Source organism: Sciurus vulgaris, assembly GCF_902686455.1.
Source record: "Sciurus vulgaris genome assembly, chromosome: 6".
NCBI classification, from domain to species: Eukaryota; Metazoa; Chordata; class Mammalia; order Rodentia; family Sciuridae; genus Sciurus; species Sciurus vulgaris.
The window spans coordinates 127,641,709-127,659,488 of NC_136466.1; the positions used below are offsets into that span (position 1 = coordinate 127,641,709).

Genomic DNA, 17,780 nt, shown 5'->3' on the forward strand with positions numbered 1-17,780 from the left:
GAAGTGCTCTGGGGATCAGTGCTTGGATCCTCTTTTCTTCTTCTTCTTTTTTTCTTTTTTTGGGTGCTGGGGATCAAACCCAGGGCCTTGTGCTTACAAGGCAAGCACTGTACCGACTAAGCTATCTCCCCAGCCCCCTCTTTTCTTCTCTTACTATACTTAATCCCTTGGTAATCTCATCTGTTTTCATGGCTGTTATACCATCTGTGCAAAATTTATATCTTTAGCTTGAACTTCTCCCAACTTTGCAGACTTTACATCCATTGCCTACTTGATGTCTCTACTAATAGGCACTTCAAACTACTTATTCAAGATTGAATTGTGAGATCTATCCTGGCTGCTTGTTCCATCTCCAGTCTTCCCCATCTCAGTTAATGCAACTTTAGATTTCTGGATACTCAAGTGGAAAACCTGGGGTCATTGTGCTAGGTCTGTCTTTCACCCACAACTTGTGCCTTGTACAAGAGTAGAAATTCAGTTTATTGTTGAATTGAATGAGTACTTCTTGGTTAAACAGATGTTGCTCAGGGTATTAAGATCTTGCTGTTCTAGTTGAGTTATAAACTTTTATAATAAAATACCCCTTAATTTGACAAAAATAACAATTATTTTAAGTTTCTTGAATGCATAAGACTTCTATTATAGACGGAGTTCTTTAGCCTTTTGGTCTGTATACTGAATTGAATTTAATTGTCCTTATTACCATATTATTAAATAATTATTAAATATTACTAAATAATAAACTGTTTCAGAGGTCTTTAAGATATGGTTTAGAGTTTTTAAATAGGGAAATGTTCTGTCTTTAGCTTATATAATTTGCATTGTAGGTCAGAAATTTTTTTTTTTTTTTTTTTACAGAAAAGCCAACTTATTACATTAGCTGGTTTTATGAGAGATTACATATCATATATTAATGGTCTACCAATAATCATTCCCATCTGCAGTCAACATTTCAAAAAATGGAAGTTTTATACAAATAAATTTTTTAAAATGTTACTTGTTCTTTACTTTCTAAATCATACTCTTTCATACATTGACTCCTGAAATACATATAAACATTATTTTATGACAAGACAGAATATCTACATTATCTCAACTACACAAAAAGAAAACAGGACCAAAATAATGTTAAGGGACTTCCTTAGTTAAAACTACAAAACTAAGTATATATTTGTAAATATATATTTAAATCCCTGCATTCCCATTCCTTTTATTTTTTTTCAGCTAAATTTTATACAGATAATATCTGCTCTTATAATTTCCACTCAAATTAAAGGCATCACTACCCTGTCACTCAAGCCAAATCTCCTTCTCCTTTACCAGCCCCCCCACCTCTAATAATCAAGTGTTAACAAGACATTGTCCCAAATTTCACTGGAACAGATCTCTTCATTAGATTCCTTTTGCAAGTCCATTTCTTCATAAGTCTGTTATGTGAGATTTTAATTGCTCTATCACAGTTTTCTCTTCTTCAGTCAGTGGTGCAGTTCCAGGTCTGTTTGCTTTTGCAGTTCTTATATCATGGTCATAGTCTTATTCAAAGTAGCATAAATGTGGCTCTTAGTCTCTTTCTGCTCAACAGCAACTGGTTTAAAACGTGCATATAAGTTCGATAGTGGGACTTCATCTCAGACAAATCCTTTAAGACTGTAACTGGATTTTTCTAACAGCCCACTAGTAAGGAATTGTAATTAAAAACCAAAGAGGAGCCAGACATGGTGATGTTCAGTGACTGGAGATGCTGAGGCAGGAGAATCTCATGTTCAGGGTCTCACAATTTAGTGAGACTCCCCAAACTTGTATAACTCAACGCTCACAGCCATTTCATTCATAACAGGCAAAACATGGAGACCCAAAGTCCATAATCATCAATTTGAGCTTATCAACCTCTGCCTCCATGTTGAATAGTTGACATTCCTCAGATAATTATTTTTCAATTAAAAAAAAAGCTTGCCTCTAGTCAAGGGTAATATTAAGCCCTAAGTTTACAACTCTGAACATAATTATTTCAAAGTTACCATAAGTACTGTATTTGTTGCTTAATTTAGGCTTTTATAGATGTTCCTCATCTGGGATGATTGGGAAAATGGTTTAATGAGGTATACTCCATGTCTCATGAGAGTACATCAAGCATAAGGTCACTGCTCTGAATTGTATACAAGGAAGGAAGTACATTCATGCTTTAAGTAATAAAGTAATGTAATAGTCCAGACAGTCTTTTAGTTATATAGTACCCATGATCTTTTTTCCCATCTCTTCTTAATAAATTGTTTTTTTCCGATTCCTTCTGATTCCTGATCTGTTTCCTCATGTTATCTCCATGTGCACCAGTGCATTTCAGTTTTTGCATGAACTGAGCAGCAACTGGACAGTCATTAGAGTGACTTTCATTTTCTTAAATGTAAATAGAAATAAAAGTAAAGCTTTGACTTTTTTTTTTTTTTTTTTTTTAACTGTCACCATGATTATATTTTGGGTACTTACATCTTTTGACAACTTTTATTTTTCTTTGATCTCTTCCCCACTTCACATACCCAGTACTGGGAATTGAACTCTGGAGGGCTCTATCATTGAGCTACATCCCTAGCCCTTTTTATATTTTATTTTGAGGAAGGGTCTTGTTTAGTTGCTGAGGGTCTTGCTCAATTGCTGAGGCTGACCTCAAACTTGAAGTTCTCCTGTCTCAGTTTCCTGAGTTGTTGGGATTATGGGCATGCACCATGCTCAGCCATTTCTTTTTTTTTTAATTGGTACCAGGGATTGGACTCGGGGGCACTCTACCACTGAGCCACTTCTACAGCCCTATTTTGTATTATATTTAGAGACAGGGCCTCATTTAATTGCTTAGTGCCTCGCTTTTGCTGAGGCTGTCTGTCTTTGAACTCCCAATCTTCCTATCTCAGCCTCCCAAGCTGCTGGAATTATAGGCATACATCTTGCAGACTTGGCCATTTTTGTGTGTGTATGTGTGTGCAGGGGATTTAATCTAGTATACTTATACATGCTAGGCAAGTGCTGTGCCATTGAGCTATACCACCAACCCTTTGCTGTTTATTATTATTATTATTGTTAGATTATCAGTGCTGAGGGCCTTGAGCATACGCCTGCACTCTATGAGGGAGCTAAACCCCTAACTTCAATTGTAATTTCAAAATTGACTCTTCTATTTGGAATTTTCTCCACTAATAAATAGAGGTAGATTTTCAGATGATCCAATAGAGCCTAATAAATACATACACACATTACATGTCTGTTTAGCCCATTGGTAGTCAGATGGCAAAAATAACAATTGCCCCATTTTTCCCACAGTCTAACCTGTATAGATCTCTGGGTTCTTGAGACTTCTAACCTCCATCCATACCCTTCCCATCAGGCATTATAAGGAGAATGTGATTCCTGAAATAGTTCACGAAATGAACATCATCCTCTAGGTTTCCTGGGGTCTTTGGTCTGCCAATGGGATCTTTTGTCTTCCAGTCTGTTAAGGTGGTTTCTAGGAGGCCTTGTGTATCAGGATTTCTCACACTACTCCCTGCTGCTATTGGCCCTGAGGCAGTGTGTCCTTCAGTGATTTGTTACTGGGGGTTCTCTAGTTACATGTCATTCTCTCCTTGGAGTCTGAAATATTTTATATTCCTATGGTAGACCACTATTCAATAAAAAGGAACAGAATATCAGTCTGTGCTATAATATAACATGAACCTTAAAATATTATTTAGTGGAGGCACTGGTATGGTTTTCACTAATATTAGAAGAGTTCTATAGTTTCTCAGTTTTGCTGGATACCTGCTGCCAATCTTTCTAACTAAAACTGTTTCTTAGTATTTTTGTTATAGTTCCAACAAGATCCTGAGTGTTTGTGCAAGAGGAAGTTAAAAAAAGCCGTCGTATGACCATGTATTTATATTGTCTTTTCCTATCTCTGGTAAAAGATGAAGTGTTTTTTGTGGTATTTAGTTTGTGGAAACAATGAGTTGGTATATCACATGCTATCTTTTGAATCATAAATATTCACTGGTAGAAGTAGAAAGCTGTGCTTATTTGTGAATGAATATGAGTTGACCATGTAGGGAATCTGAGTCTTAGGTGGACCGACTGTGACTAGCCATGTGGCCATGATAAAAAGCAGGATGTAGGGATGTAAAATGGTGCAGCCTCTGGAAAACAGGCAGTTTCTTAAAAAGTTAAACATACACTTACTTTATGACCTAGTAATTCCACTTGCCATCTACCACTTAGAGATGAAAACATATCTGCACAAAGACTTGTACGTTAATGTTCAAAAAGCGTTAGTCCTAACAACCATAAACTGGAAATGACCCCAAATGTCCGTTAACTGGTGAATGGATAAACCAAATGTGATATATAAGAGTATATTTTAGCAATATAAGGAAACAAAATGTGTGCTACGATATGGATAAACCTCAAGAACATTATGCTAAGTAATATAAGCTACATAGAAAATACCATATATGATTCAGTTTTTATGAAAAGTCCAGAAAAGGCAAATCTGTGTAGAGACAGAAAGCACATGAGTGGTTGTCTGGGTCTATTGGTGGGAATAGGGACTCAAATGGGCTCAAGAAAATTTTTAGGGTAATAAAAATGTTCTAAAACTATATTGTGCTGATGACTGTGTAGTCTTGTGAGTTTATCAAAATCACTGAATTATGTATTTAGAGTGGGTGTATTTTATTGAATGTATATTATACCTCAAAGTTGTTTAAAAAGGGAGAGGGGAATAAAAATGAATTTTGCCAGCTGAAATATCAAGAGAAACATTATTTGGCAAATATAGTCATTTGAGGAATAATGAAAGGGGATTGTCTTAGAGATGCATTTTTTTCAGTTTAAAGAAAAAGGATGTTTGATTTGCCCTGAAATCTAGTAAATGTCAAAAATAATATCAACGATCTTAAACTTGCCTTTGTCCACACTTTTGTACACTGTGGCTGGTAGACTAAATCAGTGATGTATAGTAACCTTTTGGAGTAGTTTGTTAAAAGTATTTATGTTTATGTCCTTTAATTCCACATTAAAAAATATGCTAGGGAAACAATTAGGAATGCAAATAAGAATTTGTGTTTGGAAATGTTCACCACAACATTATATAGGGTAACCAAAGGTAAAAACAATATACATGCTCTCCAGTTATGGGGACTTGTTAAAATTAGGTTTATTTTCATTATGTCTCTCATGGTTGCAAAGAGTAGATAGATAAAACCCTTTGTAACCATCTTAAAGTAAAATTACACTTTGAGGCACTTTAATAACCTCAAACAAGAAGATCAGTGAGGCATTTTGGCAATGGGGAACCAAAGCTATCTTGTTCATTTCACACTTTAAAGGATTGGGCTAGCGACTTCTTCCTCTATATATCTGCTTTATCTTCTGCCTTCTTGTACGTAGCACATTGCTGTTGACTAGCTCAATGCCAAAAGTTTCCAGAATTGGAATCTGAAGTAGCTCACCTTTTTGAGGTCTACGTGGGTCAATGAACAACTTGCCCTTTGGTCTTCCTCTCCATCCTCTTTTGGGGTGTCTACCTTCAGGTTTAAGTAAGTAGCGAAAATGAAATGTCATTTGGCAAGGATATTGGTGTAATGCATTGCATAGGCTTATATGGGGGATGACAAATATTGGTTATTATCAATTTTAAAATATTTTGTAGTTCTGTGATGCAGTCTCTTCTGAAGAGTAGTGTACATTTTGGTAGATTTACACTTTAGTTCTTATTCCTTATGTAAAACCTTTATAGTCTGTTTTCTGCCCTTTCTTCCTTATTAAAACTTCTTGGCAGTTGAAAATGCAGTGGACTCTGGATGCATCTCCACCTGCTGAAATGCTCTCTCCTTCTGACTTGGGCTAGATAATGTTATTCTCTTTTGACCTGTGCTCAGCTCACCCAAATCTACCTCCGTGGATCTTTTCCTATTCATTTCTTTAACATCACAGTTGCCCTGTGGTTTTTGTTTTATATCCATCGTGCACAATATATTTCTCTTTGTGATTTTAGAGATTTTTAACATCCTCGTCTCTCTCCTAGACCCCTTCTACTGAGATTGAGAATCAGATAATCAGTAGTTTTTTGAATATTTCTACTTTGAATGTCACCAACTTTTCATCTTTTTTGAACTCTGAGTTCTTTGTATCTGCTTATTCTCTGCTGTAATTTTGTATATGCTTTATTCAACTTTGTGAACCTGGTAGCACCTAGCAGAATTCTTTGTAGAATGAAATCACTCAGTATTTGCCTACTTAAATGTTCCTATCTTTTAAAATGAACTATTTCTTATATGTGATTTTATTTTGTCTCTCCATTTCTGCAAAATGCCCACAATTTTTTTCTTAAATTTAAGAATACTTTCTAACATGGTTTTGTGGTCAAAGAAAAAAAACCAAAACCTTAATATTAATGGATATACATGTTTACAGTTTTTAGTATATGTGGGTCAGTTAACATGAATTTTTGCTTAGAGTAAGGACACAGAGCCTAAAAATTTAGAACACTAATCATATGTGAATTTGATTTCTGTACTAAATGTCTTATTTGAAAAGGAAGAGATGCTTATTGAAATATGCAATTAAGCAATATCTATGAGCATAGTGTAAGTTTCTACCATTTTTACAGAGTTCTTGATAAACATGAATTAAAGTAATGGTTCTATGTAAATACAAAATAAATTTGTTTATCTGGTTAGAGTATGTTTATTGGTTGAAAGCTAGATGTTCAGTTACTGTACATGGAAACAATTAAAAATCTGTGTATTAACCTCCATGGTCTGTGTTGATAGTGTAAAAAGTTTGTGCAAATCTCTTGAAGATATGCTTTAAGGAAAGTATGTGGTTTAAAGGCTTGGACATTTCATTGGAAGGCAAGCAATTTGGTAATCAAGAGTTCAAGTACAGATATCCGAGGTATGTAGTGTAAGGGTCAGTTAGCAAAATTGGCTCCAGTTTATGTATGTACGTACGTATGTATGCATGCATAGCACTTACTTAAACATATGGTTTTGGGAACCTTGTAACATCTTAAAGACTTAAAGAGTCAACAATTATTGGCAAATTGGCTAGTGTAAAGTAATAAACTTTGGTTCATATATTCAGTCTCTAAATGAAAAATGGAGATCTATGTAAAAGAACTATCAATAACAGAAATGTGATTTTTTGTGCTCCTTCCCTTTGGCCCTGATTGGTTGAACAAATTTGATATTCTCAGGCAGAGTAGCAGTACTAAGGCCTTAGTTGTCATTCACTCTTTGGATCTTAGTGAAAGTAATGAAAATTGTAAATGGTCATCAAATCTTGGTGCTTCATGGAGAGATAGATAGATAGAGCACTTGAATTTGCAGTGAGCAGTAGCTTGGTGGTTATAGTATACTGCTGGGAGCATTGGACACTTCAAGGGAGAACCTTTCAGACTTGAATCAGTCTTGAAGCAGATCTTATATTGAGGGTTTCTGCTAAACTGCATCTCTTTTATAAAGCAGCTCTAGTCAGTATGCTGCAGGATTAATCAGTCAACCAGGTTCAGTGAAGTAAAGGAGAACTGAATTCTTAAAGTTCACATGTAGGCAAAAGTTAGGCATTTTAGAAAGTGAGTGTGAATCATATTTACAGAAAACATTAATGAAGAAAAGAGCTGTCAGGTGGTTTTGCGTTTGATGTCATTGTCTATCTTAAGAAATTTGGCTTGAGTTCAGATTCCTTTTCACAGTTGCTCCAACCTGCTCTGAATAGTACAGAAATGAGTAGATCAAGTTTTATTTAGATACTCTGATAGCTTAGCTAGTGGGCATGACTTACCTAAATGTGGTAGTGATACAGGGATAAAATGGGAAATGTCAAAATGTTGTTTTCCTTTTGGAAGCAAAGTCCATGAAGATTGGTATAGAAATAGTCCTGGAAACCTGATGATTAAATAACAAGAGCATGAGAAGAATTTTCCCCAAATCCATTTGGTGTATATGAGCAGACATAAGGGTGGAAGATGCTTTTTGTCAAATTTGTTAATAGAAGACTTTGAAGTTTTGTTTCCTGTAGAAAAACCACTTTTATCCTAAACTGTAATCCTTCTGATTTCTGTTGCATGCATTGCTGCATTTCCTTTTTACATATGCGCTCACTTATTTCCATGGCAAATGCATTTTTAAGCAACCGCTGGGATAATTATTGCCGTTAATCAGTTTCGATAATTTTTAATGATATTTTCATTTATTCCCTTTTGCTAGCTGGATTGCCTTTTGCAATTCTTACTTCAAGGCATACCCCCTTCCAACGAGGAGTATTCTGTAATGATGAGTCCATCAAGTACCCTTACAAAGAAGACACCATACCTTATGCATTATTAGGTGGAATAATCATTCCATTCAGTATTGTTGTCGTAAGTTAAATCCACTTTTCCAAGTTTATAACTTTTGGGTGCTTAGCTTAATTTTGTGTTAGTCTGTAAATGATTAAATAGTGAGGTGTGTGTGTGTGTGTGTGTTTTAACCTTTAATTGAAGATTTTATTTGATCAAGATAATTTGAACTTCTTTAAGTAAGGCCAAAAGGTAACAGTGTTAATTAGAAGAGCCTTTTTTGAGTATGTATAGATTTTATGCTGATTTTTTTCCATTCATGATTGGTAGAGCTCTAATCTGCTATTGTTTTAGTAGCAGTGTGATTGATATTCGAATGTTATAGCAATATGTTCTATCATACTTTATACGGAGTATTATTTTATAATTCATTGTATTGGTGTGTATATGCCTACTGTCTTTAGTCACTGAGTTCTAGAAAAAAAAATCTGCTAACTAATGGTAAAATTCTATTCAACCCATATTTACTTTAAATAATTTTTAGATAACACTGTAAATGGGAGAGAAAAGTCACAGTTCCATAATTAGCAATGAACATGAAAGAATTTTTCCTGGTACTGAAAACAAGACTGAGTCTTCAAATCACAATGGTAGCTATTGTTTTCTAGTATTTCAAGTGAAAATGCTTAGAGAATGTGGACTTAGAAAGAAGACTTCAGTGATTAGATGGTTTTTATAATTTTTGTACTCAGAACTCTGATTTAATTCAACAGTTTTGTGCTTCATACTTCTACCTTCAGAAACCAGAAGATATAGTTCTATTTAAGAGAAGGATCAACAAGATTATAGTATATATATCTTATTTGTTTTTGGAGTTTATTTATTTTTGGTACTGGGGATTAACCCAGGTGCACTTTACCACTGAGCTACATACGCAGTCTCTTTTATTTCTTGTTTTTGAGACAAGGTCTATGTTGCTGAGACTGACCTTGAACTTGTGATTAGCTGTGGGGGTCTCTCAGCCACGTCCGGTGTGAATGAGGAAAGGGTTAACTGCTGGAGGATGATGTTGACTGTAAATCAATCAGTTACCCATAAACTTTTCTAATCAATAAACACATAAGAGCCAGTATTCCTTTTAAATGAGAGGGGGCGTGATGGGTCTGACTATACCAGCTCTGGCCTCTAACAACATGGAGTAGCCCAACTCTCTTATTTATAGATACACAGGTAAGAGGGCCTGGAATGGGAGGGGCTTCTTCTGTGATGAACAGGATGGGAGGAGTTAGGCCTCTGTGTCATGAGGCTCAACCTAATCTGATTCTGCTAAATAAGGATGGCTCCCCACAATTAGCCTCCCAAATTGTTGGAATTATAAGTGTGCACCATCATGGCCAGCTTGGGAGTCAATTTTAAAAACATTTAATTTAGAAATGTAATTTCTTAAGAATGATTACTATATTATTAGCCATGAAAGTTAATGTATTCATACATTGGTACACAACTAATAAAAGAATACCTCTGCTATATAAATGTTTGTCTCACAAGACTGTGAGCTTCTCAAAGGCAAAGATACCTGTTCGTCTTGGTGTCCTCACTGCTTGGCACTTAGCCTATCATGTCCTAGGTGTTTATATGAATTTTATATGAATGAAACTATGGAGTAATTTATAGTAACTCAACTCCTACTGAAAGGTGAAGTTTTAAGAAATCAGGTATTCTTTTAATCTTGCCAAGTCTCTTTTACTATTAAAAGAGAGACCCCTATGATTCTTCCATTAAGGAGGGAGTAGGTGGTTTTTTTTTTTTTTTTTTTTTTTTTTGTCTTTGGTCTTACTATATTGCTTAAGTTGGTCATGGGCATGTGGATTTAAGTAGTCTTCCCACCTCAGCCTCCTGAGGAGCTTGCACTACATATGTGCACCAACATGCCTGGTTGACTTTTCTTTTCTTTCTTTTTTTTTTTAAGTATGTATGTTTCTAAGAGATTGCTGACTGTTTAAATATAAAAAAATTTAGTAGGCCTCTTACCTGAAAATAGTAGCCAGTTTCAAGATAAGATTCAAGTATTCAAATAAATAGTGCTGGAAATATACTTGTTTTTCAATTCTACTTCTCTGTTAGTAAAAAGGATGCTACAGAAATGTGCTATAAAGTAGACAGCTGCAACAGAGCAGGGACCATTGCTGGTGTTGTATGAATATACACAAGACCTGATAAAAGAGTCATTTTGATTCATTATACACAGATGGGGTACAACTTTTCATTTCTATGATTGTACACAATGTAGACTCACACCATTTGTGTATCATACATGTACATAGGGTAATGATGTCTGTCTCATTCCACTATCTTTCTGCCCCTTCCCTCCCTCATTTCCCTGTACAAGAGGTCCTGGTTTGATTCAGAAATTTTTAATATTTTAACATAAGCCATGAAAAAGTTATCTTTACTTTGAATAAAATGACATTCATATGAATATGGATTGCTTAAAAGAACAGATTATTTAAAAGTAGTCTAAAAGTACTATTTTCATATCAACAGTTTCAGCAAAGACAAATTCAGAGTAGTATTTTCATGTACTAATTTAAAATAATTCCAGTTATTAACTCAGCTTCTTTCAGGCAATACTTGGTTAGACTTGTATATGTTTAATTTTATTTATTAGAAAATAAGTCATCTTTTAAAAAGCAATGATTCACACATCATACCAGACTTTGACATGACTTGCAAAAATGATCCATAATTATATGAGTAATTGAGCAAGTGTGGTAGAGAACCAACATTAATATAGTTTCTCAGAAGACAATGTCAATAAGAAGGAAATGATCAGTGAAACCGAATACTACAAGAAGTCAAAGTAAATGGAGGTTTATAAAAATGGGTTCAATTTGATGATGTATTTTCGGTATTTCATAAAGATTCAGTAGAATAAACAAATGGAGATAGCCATTTGGAAGAGTGGAAGATACGACAGTGTCAGTGATTTTGGACTATTCTTTAGAGAATGTGGGCCCTGATTGAAAGATATAAAGCTATAGGGAGAACAGAGAGACATATACTCTTGGTTAGTGGAGACGTCAAACAGATGGTGAGAGAATAGTGTGGGGCATAGGTTTAAAAAAGTTGAATCACTGATTTATATAATTATTAACTTTGCTCTTTGTAAGTTTTGTTTTCCTCCCCCAAACATTATCTTTAATTTTTTAATGATTTTTATCATCATATCCTCAGAGTGTAAATAACACATGAGAAGACGGTCACAGCTTAGGTATAGACTTCACCAAAAGTTAAGAATTAGCATAAATGGCTCAAAGGACAGATTTAGATATTAAAATGAAACAAAAAAAATGACTGTCTTGTGTACACCAAAGGACATATACATCTCTACACTTAATTCTGAAAATTTGATTTAGAACTTCTGTATTGTCTATTTCTCTCCTTAAAGAGGAGAGCACATGATTTAAAAAATGATGTACTTGTGTGCAATGCCTCAAACCTTTAAGCCCAGTGATTCAGGTGGCTGAGGCAGGAGGATTGCAAGTTTGAGATCAGTCTAAGCAACTTAGTGAGAGCTTGTCTCCAAAAAATAAACAGGACTGGGAATATAGGTCAGTGGTAGAGTGCTCCTGGGCTCAGTCCCAGCACCAAAAGAGAAAGAAAGAAAGAGAGAGAAAAGATGTAAGCTAACCTGATGGTTACCAGCTTTAGACCCTGCCCCAGCCATCCCAATATTAGAATATTAGTGGTTAAGTTTCAGCTTCTTTAGATCAGTTTGGTAATCAAGTGTTCCCAACAAACTGATTTTCTGTCAACAGTGGAAAGCACAGGGTGTGGGTGGCCATAGCAGTGGTGATTATGACTAGGAAGATTCACAAAACTCAGCATCTGTATCTGGAAAGTAGTTGAGTTCTTAAGGAGAACAGCTGACAACTGACATGTGGAAGTTTCAACTGCTAAAATTGTGGTTAAGATAATTGATATGTTTTTAACAATCAAAAATCAATTCCAAGATGAAATAATTCTGACTACTAATCTATTGACTATTACTGGGACCCCTTAATGGCCTAAGGAGGAGATATATATAGCTACACACACACACACTCCCCGCCTCCCTCTCTCTCTCTCTCAGTGCTACTGGAGGCAGGCAGGGATAACCCAAAACAAAATTGGGAAAGTATAATGTCCTCAGAAGTACACATAGTTCTCCTCTCCTGTGGCCTGTTCTTAGGAAGAGGTCTGATCAATTCGTTCACATTGAGGTCTATATTTCTGTGGGGCTTAAATGTGTTTAAGGGGGTTTGACTTTTACCCAAGAGGTAGTACCTTCGATTAAAATTTATTGACCACCTGCTCTGTTTTAGGTAACTGTGTTGGTATTAGCTTTCTACTCAACAGTTAAGAAATCATTTTGGTTTCGTATCATCTATTTGTCAGAGTTATAACGTTCTAATTGTGGAATTATAGGAGCCATGAAATCCCTTTTGGGAGACAACCATGTATTTCAGCTATGGTAAGGCTAACCCTAAAGGCAGTTTTTTAAAAAAAGAGCTAAAAATAGAAGAGGGACTACTAATAGAGAATGGGAAGAGTAAAAGGGAGGGTGGATGTAGTCAATTCGCAATATATACATGCATGGAAATACCACAGTGAAACCCATTAATTTGTATAGTTAATGTGCTAATAATTTTTTAAAAATAGCTAATTCTCATTATTGGAAATATTTGAACACTTTGTAACAAATTTAAGAGGAAGCAAAAAAACATTGTGTATATCTCAAGTGAAACTTCTTTACTTATAACCCTGAGTCTCCTTAGTACAAATTAGTAAGTAGACTGTTCCCTGTTTGGGTTCAGGAAGCTAGAATATATCTTACCGTCCTATTTAACCAGAAAACATTATTTTTTGTAATGTTGCCATTCAGTATCCTTTGGGTATCTAAGGGTATTGGTTTGTGAACTTATAAAGCCCTTGGAAACATTTTTATATCTTTTAACTCATTTTGCTGGTGTACTCACCCATGTACACAGACTACTAAAATCGAGAAAGTTCACAAAATAGTTTATGGGAAGGCCTTAGCTCCAATTTCACAAAACTCAGTGGAAAACAGAGGAAAGAATTGCTTGAAATGTTTTCTTGGGGAAGGGGAAGCACCAATGGTTTTTTAGCGAGACTCATAATGAGAACCTGGCCTAAAGTCTCCTGGAAGGTAGGACTTCCGATGCTGTTAACTGAATCTGTCTTCTGATCTTTGGTATCAGTCTTAGATGCCTTTGTTTATATTTGATTTTTTTTATTCCCTAAAATGATTTTTCCCCTTTTAATATGATGGATATCTTCGATTCAAAGGAATGTTTGAAAAAAATGGAGACTGTCAGAGATAAGTGCTTATTAAATAGGGAGATTCTAATTGGGGAAGTTTGGGTTCTTTGAATTAGCCATGGTGTATGTCCTCTAGGATACATCACTGTCTATTTATCAAAGCTCACTTTATTTGAATACAATAAAAGAAAGAAGGCCTTGCTTTTTCAGGTACCTTGAAACATGGCTCAGCCATGGTATTGTAAGCAATGTCCACAACTGACCTGGCACTTTTTTTTTTTTTTTTTGGGTGGTTTAGAATCAGATATCCTAATTTGACTCTGTATTTGTGAAGAGGAAAAAAGGATGTTTTAAAACAAAGATTTTATTTTGATTTGTCACTTTATTTTCTATTTTTTGTTTTGTTTAAAGTGCCTGCTTGCTACTTTAATATATTGTTTTTCTTTCTTTTTCAGATGATTCTTGGAGAAACTCTGTCTGTTTACTTTAACCTCTTGCACTCAAATTCCTTTATCAGGAATAATTACATAGCCACTACTTACAAAGCCATCGGAACCTTTTTATTTGGTGCAGCTGCTAGTCAGTCCCTGACTGACATTGCCAAGTATTCAATAGGCAGACTGCGGCCTCACTTCTTGGATGTGTGTGATCTGGATTGGTCAAAAATTAACTGCAGTGATGGTTACATTGAGAACTACATGTGTCGAGGGAATGCAGAAAAAGTTAAGGAAGGCAGGTAAGTGTTAATGTGTAGTGCTTTGTTTTATTTTGGGTATTCTTGGAGTGGAAGGTTTCAATGATTTGGAAGACAAGCCATCTACTAGCTTAAAGAGAGAAGCTGGTGTGATCACTGGGAGTGAATTGAAATCATATGTACAAGTTTTGCATTCTCCTATTTTTTTCTTTATTTTAAAAATATTTTAAAATTTTAAATTAAAATAATTTTTTTTAGATATATAAGACAGTAAAGTATATTTTGACATTATACATACATGGAGTGTAACTTATTCTAATTAGGTCTTTTTTCCTCTTTTAACTGTAGCTTTTTATCCATTAAGAGGGTTTTATTGAAACTTTTTTCATTGCCAATGTGTAAGAAGGTAAAATGAACCTTATAGATCATTTAGGCCATGGTCAGCAAACTTTCTTAAGATGCCAGATTATAAATATTTGAGGATTTGGAGGCCAAATGGTCTTTCTCATGAATATTGAACTCTGCCATTGTAGCAGGAAAGCAGCCTTAGGTAAATGAATGGGTTTGGCTGTGTTCCAGTAAAACTTGGTTTATACAAAATAAAACTGCCCCAGGAGTCATTTTGCTGAACTCTGATCTAATCTAAACATTCTACGAAGCTCTGCTGGATCTTGTAGTATTCTTAGACTATATTTTTGTAAGGGCTGGTTCAGATCATGACTGTTCTTGTTCCTCAGGTTGCTGCTTCCTACTCCTTTTCCTCTTTCTTCTCTTTACTGGGAATAGAACCCAGGGCCTCATCATGCCAGGCAGGTGCTCTATCACTGAGCCACACCCCCTAGCCCAGTTTGCCTTCTTATACACTCTCATTAAACCACTTTTTATATTGCAAAGCACTGTTAGCCAAGAATGAAATACAATAGTTAGAATCCAAAAGGTCCAATTCCTTTAATTCATAGATGAGGAAAAAAACAGACCCAACAATATTAATGAAGCCATAGTTTGCAGCAGAGCCAGTTCTTCATCTCAGGATTGTCAGGCTTATCTTTTCTATATGGTTACCTTCTTATAGTTTAATACAGCTATTAATTTCCCTTACTTGTTCATCATTCAGCAAATATTTTCTCAGGGTAAAAAACATCCTTTGTTTTTATCTGATTTCCAGATACTTCATTGTCTTTGTTCTCTTGTAAGCAATGTAGGCCTGAAAATAGCATTTTTGCATTTAGCATTGATGAAAAAAACACCTTATTTAGCTAGAATATATGCTATGTCCTATGCCAGGGGTTCAGCAGTGAACAAGACATCTTGGGCCCCCAATTGTGGAAAAAGACTTATATTAAATGATGAGAATGGAAGAGGACCTTCCTGGTGATAATGAGGTTGAAGAATGGAGAGGTCACGCAGCTGAATGGCAAGCTTTGAGGTGATGAGGGGGATTGATATAGCTGTAAAGACTTAAAGGAGCAAAAAGTGACTGAAGAGATAGCAGTTGAAAAAAAAGGTGATATTTGTAGGTAGAAGGCGATATTTTGTATTTGATTTCAGGTGAGGGATAGAGGACGAATGGTCCAGAAATGACTTTGAGAAGTAATGAAGCTACTAATATTAATGCTGGATTCTTGAGGTATATGGGATATGGAGATCTCTTTTGCTGCTTTGATAGGGCTACAGGGCCAAGCAGTGTCCTAGGGAAAGGCTCTTTAATTGGATGACTGGTAGATGAGGTAAACTTTCAGAGAAGAGTTTGAAGACACATGAAAGGCTAGAGGACTTGAACATTTGAAGTGGAATTCCAGAGTGTGTGGTGGAGTTGGGATGGAGGGGATGATCAAATGACTTGCTGGGAGCTGAAGAAGCTTACTAAGGACCTGAGACTGAAATTTAGGACAAATTATAAAGAACAAATAACTGAGTAAAAACAGCATGAGAAACAAAATCAAATAGAGTAAAATTATCACAATTTCTTCTTTCATCTGAAGTTCAACTATACAACCTCATAAAAATACCATGTGGTTTTATGGGTTGAAGAATGAAAACTACCTCTAAGGATGTAAGTCACAAAGATAAAGAAAAACACAGCTGCTCCTTGACTTATAATGGGATTATGTTGTAATGAACCCATCATTAACTGGAAAATGATATCATAAGTAAAAAATGCATTTCATATATCTAACCTACCAAACATCTGAGCTTAGCATCAGAGCATGCTGTAGAATATCAGTTGTTTCCCTTCTTGGTTACATGACTGACTGGAAGCTATGGCTCCCTGCTGCTGAAAATCATGAGAATGTTGTACCACACAGTGCTAGCTTGGGAAAAGACCAAAATTTGAAGTAATTTCTACTGAATGAGTATTGTTCCCACATTCTTATAAATTTGAAAAATTGTAAGTCAAACCTTTTAAGTTTAGAACTAGACAGTGTATATGAACTGAACCACCTTTTAAAATAAGTGTTATTTGGGGGGGTGGAAGGGGTTAGCATTAGGGTTAGGGTTAGGGATAAGGAGGGTGGTAAGAATGGAGGAAGGAAGGACTGTATAGGGAAAAGAGGGGTGGGAGGGGCGGGGGGGAAGGGAAAAAAAAAACAGAATGAAACAACATTACCCTATGTAAATTTACGATTACACAAATGGTATGCCTTGACTCCATGTACAAATAGAGAAGCAACATGTATCCCATTTGTTTACAATAAAAAAAAATTTTAGTAAGAAGGTAAACTTGAAAAATCTGAGTTAATATTACTTTGAAAAGCAATATTATGGTTTTCAAGTTCTTTCAAGTCTAATGACTTCAAAGTATTGCTTAATCCAGTTCCTTGCATGAGAATAAAGTGGAATCATGTGTGTGGAGAGGAAAGCTGCTCTGGCAAAGTGATGTATTGTAATTTAATTACTTGGTGTTTTGTTGATGTTTACTTGCTCATTAGCAAACAGATGACTAGGAAATCTTCTATTAAAGCACATATTAACATTTTGAAAAAAAAAGTGTTATTTAGGTATATTTCACATAAATTAAAACCTACCCACCTTAAGTGTACACTTGGATAGGTTTTATGTATAAAGGTGTTTACCATGGTAATCAAGATTTTGAATATTTCTACTATACTAAAAAGTGTGCTCCTGAGCCTTTGCTGTTAATTCACACTCCTGTTTGCAATTCCCAAATGTACTTTTTGTTCTTATGGTTTTATGTGTTCTAGAATATTGTATAAAAGCAATCATATGGTGAGCACTGTTGTGACTGCCTTCTTCATGTTGGTTTTGTGACTCATCCATGTTGTACTTCTCTCTCATTCCCTCCCCTCCCTCTCCCTCCCTTTCAGTCTCTCTAGTCCTCCCTCCCTTCCTCCTTTCCTTCATTGCTGAGCTATATTAGATTGGATGGATGTATCACAGTTTGCTTATCTGTTCATCAGAATGTTGATGGACTTTCAGGTGGTTTCTAATTTTGGACTATTA

The 17,780-nt window shown here is 35.3% G+C and overlaps 1 protein-coding gene across 3 annotated transcripts in view; it reads left to right on the forward strand.

Moving 5' to 3' along the window:
- Positions 1-17,780, forward strand: part of PLPP1 (phospholipid phosphatase 1) — a 94,925-nt gene that overhangs the window by 48,686 nt on the left and 28,459 nt on the right. For 2 of the 3 annotated variants that reach the window (XM_079145284.1, XM_079145286.1), the window contains exon 3: positions 14,080-14,360. In XM_079145284.1, coding sequence (XP_079001410.1) covers positions 14,080-14,360 — 281 coding nt within the window. Of the gene's footprint in view, positions 1-8,231; positions 8,384-14,079; positions 14,361-17,780 lie in introns of all 3 variants that reach the window. The other variant, XM_079145285.1, reaches the window with a different exon arrangement.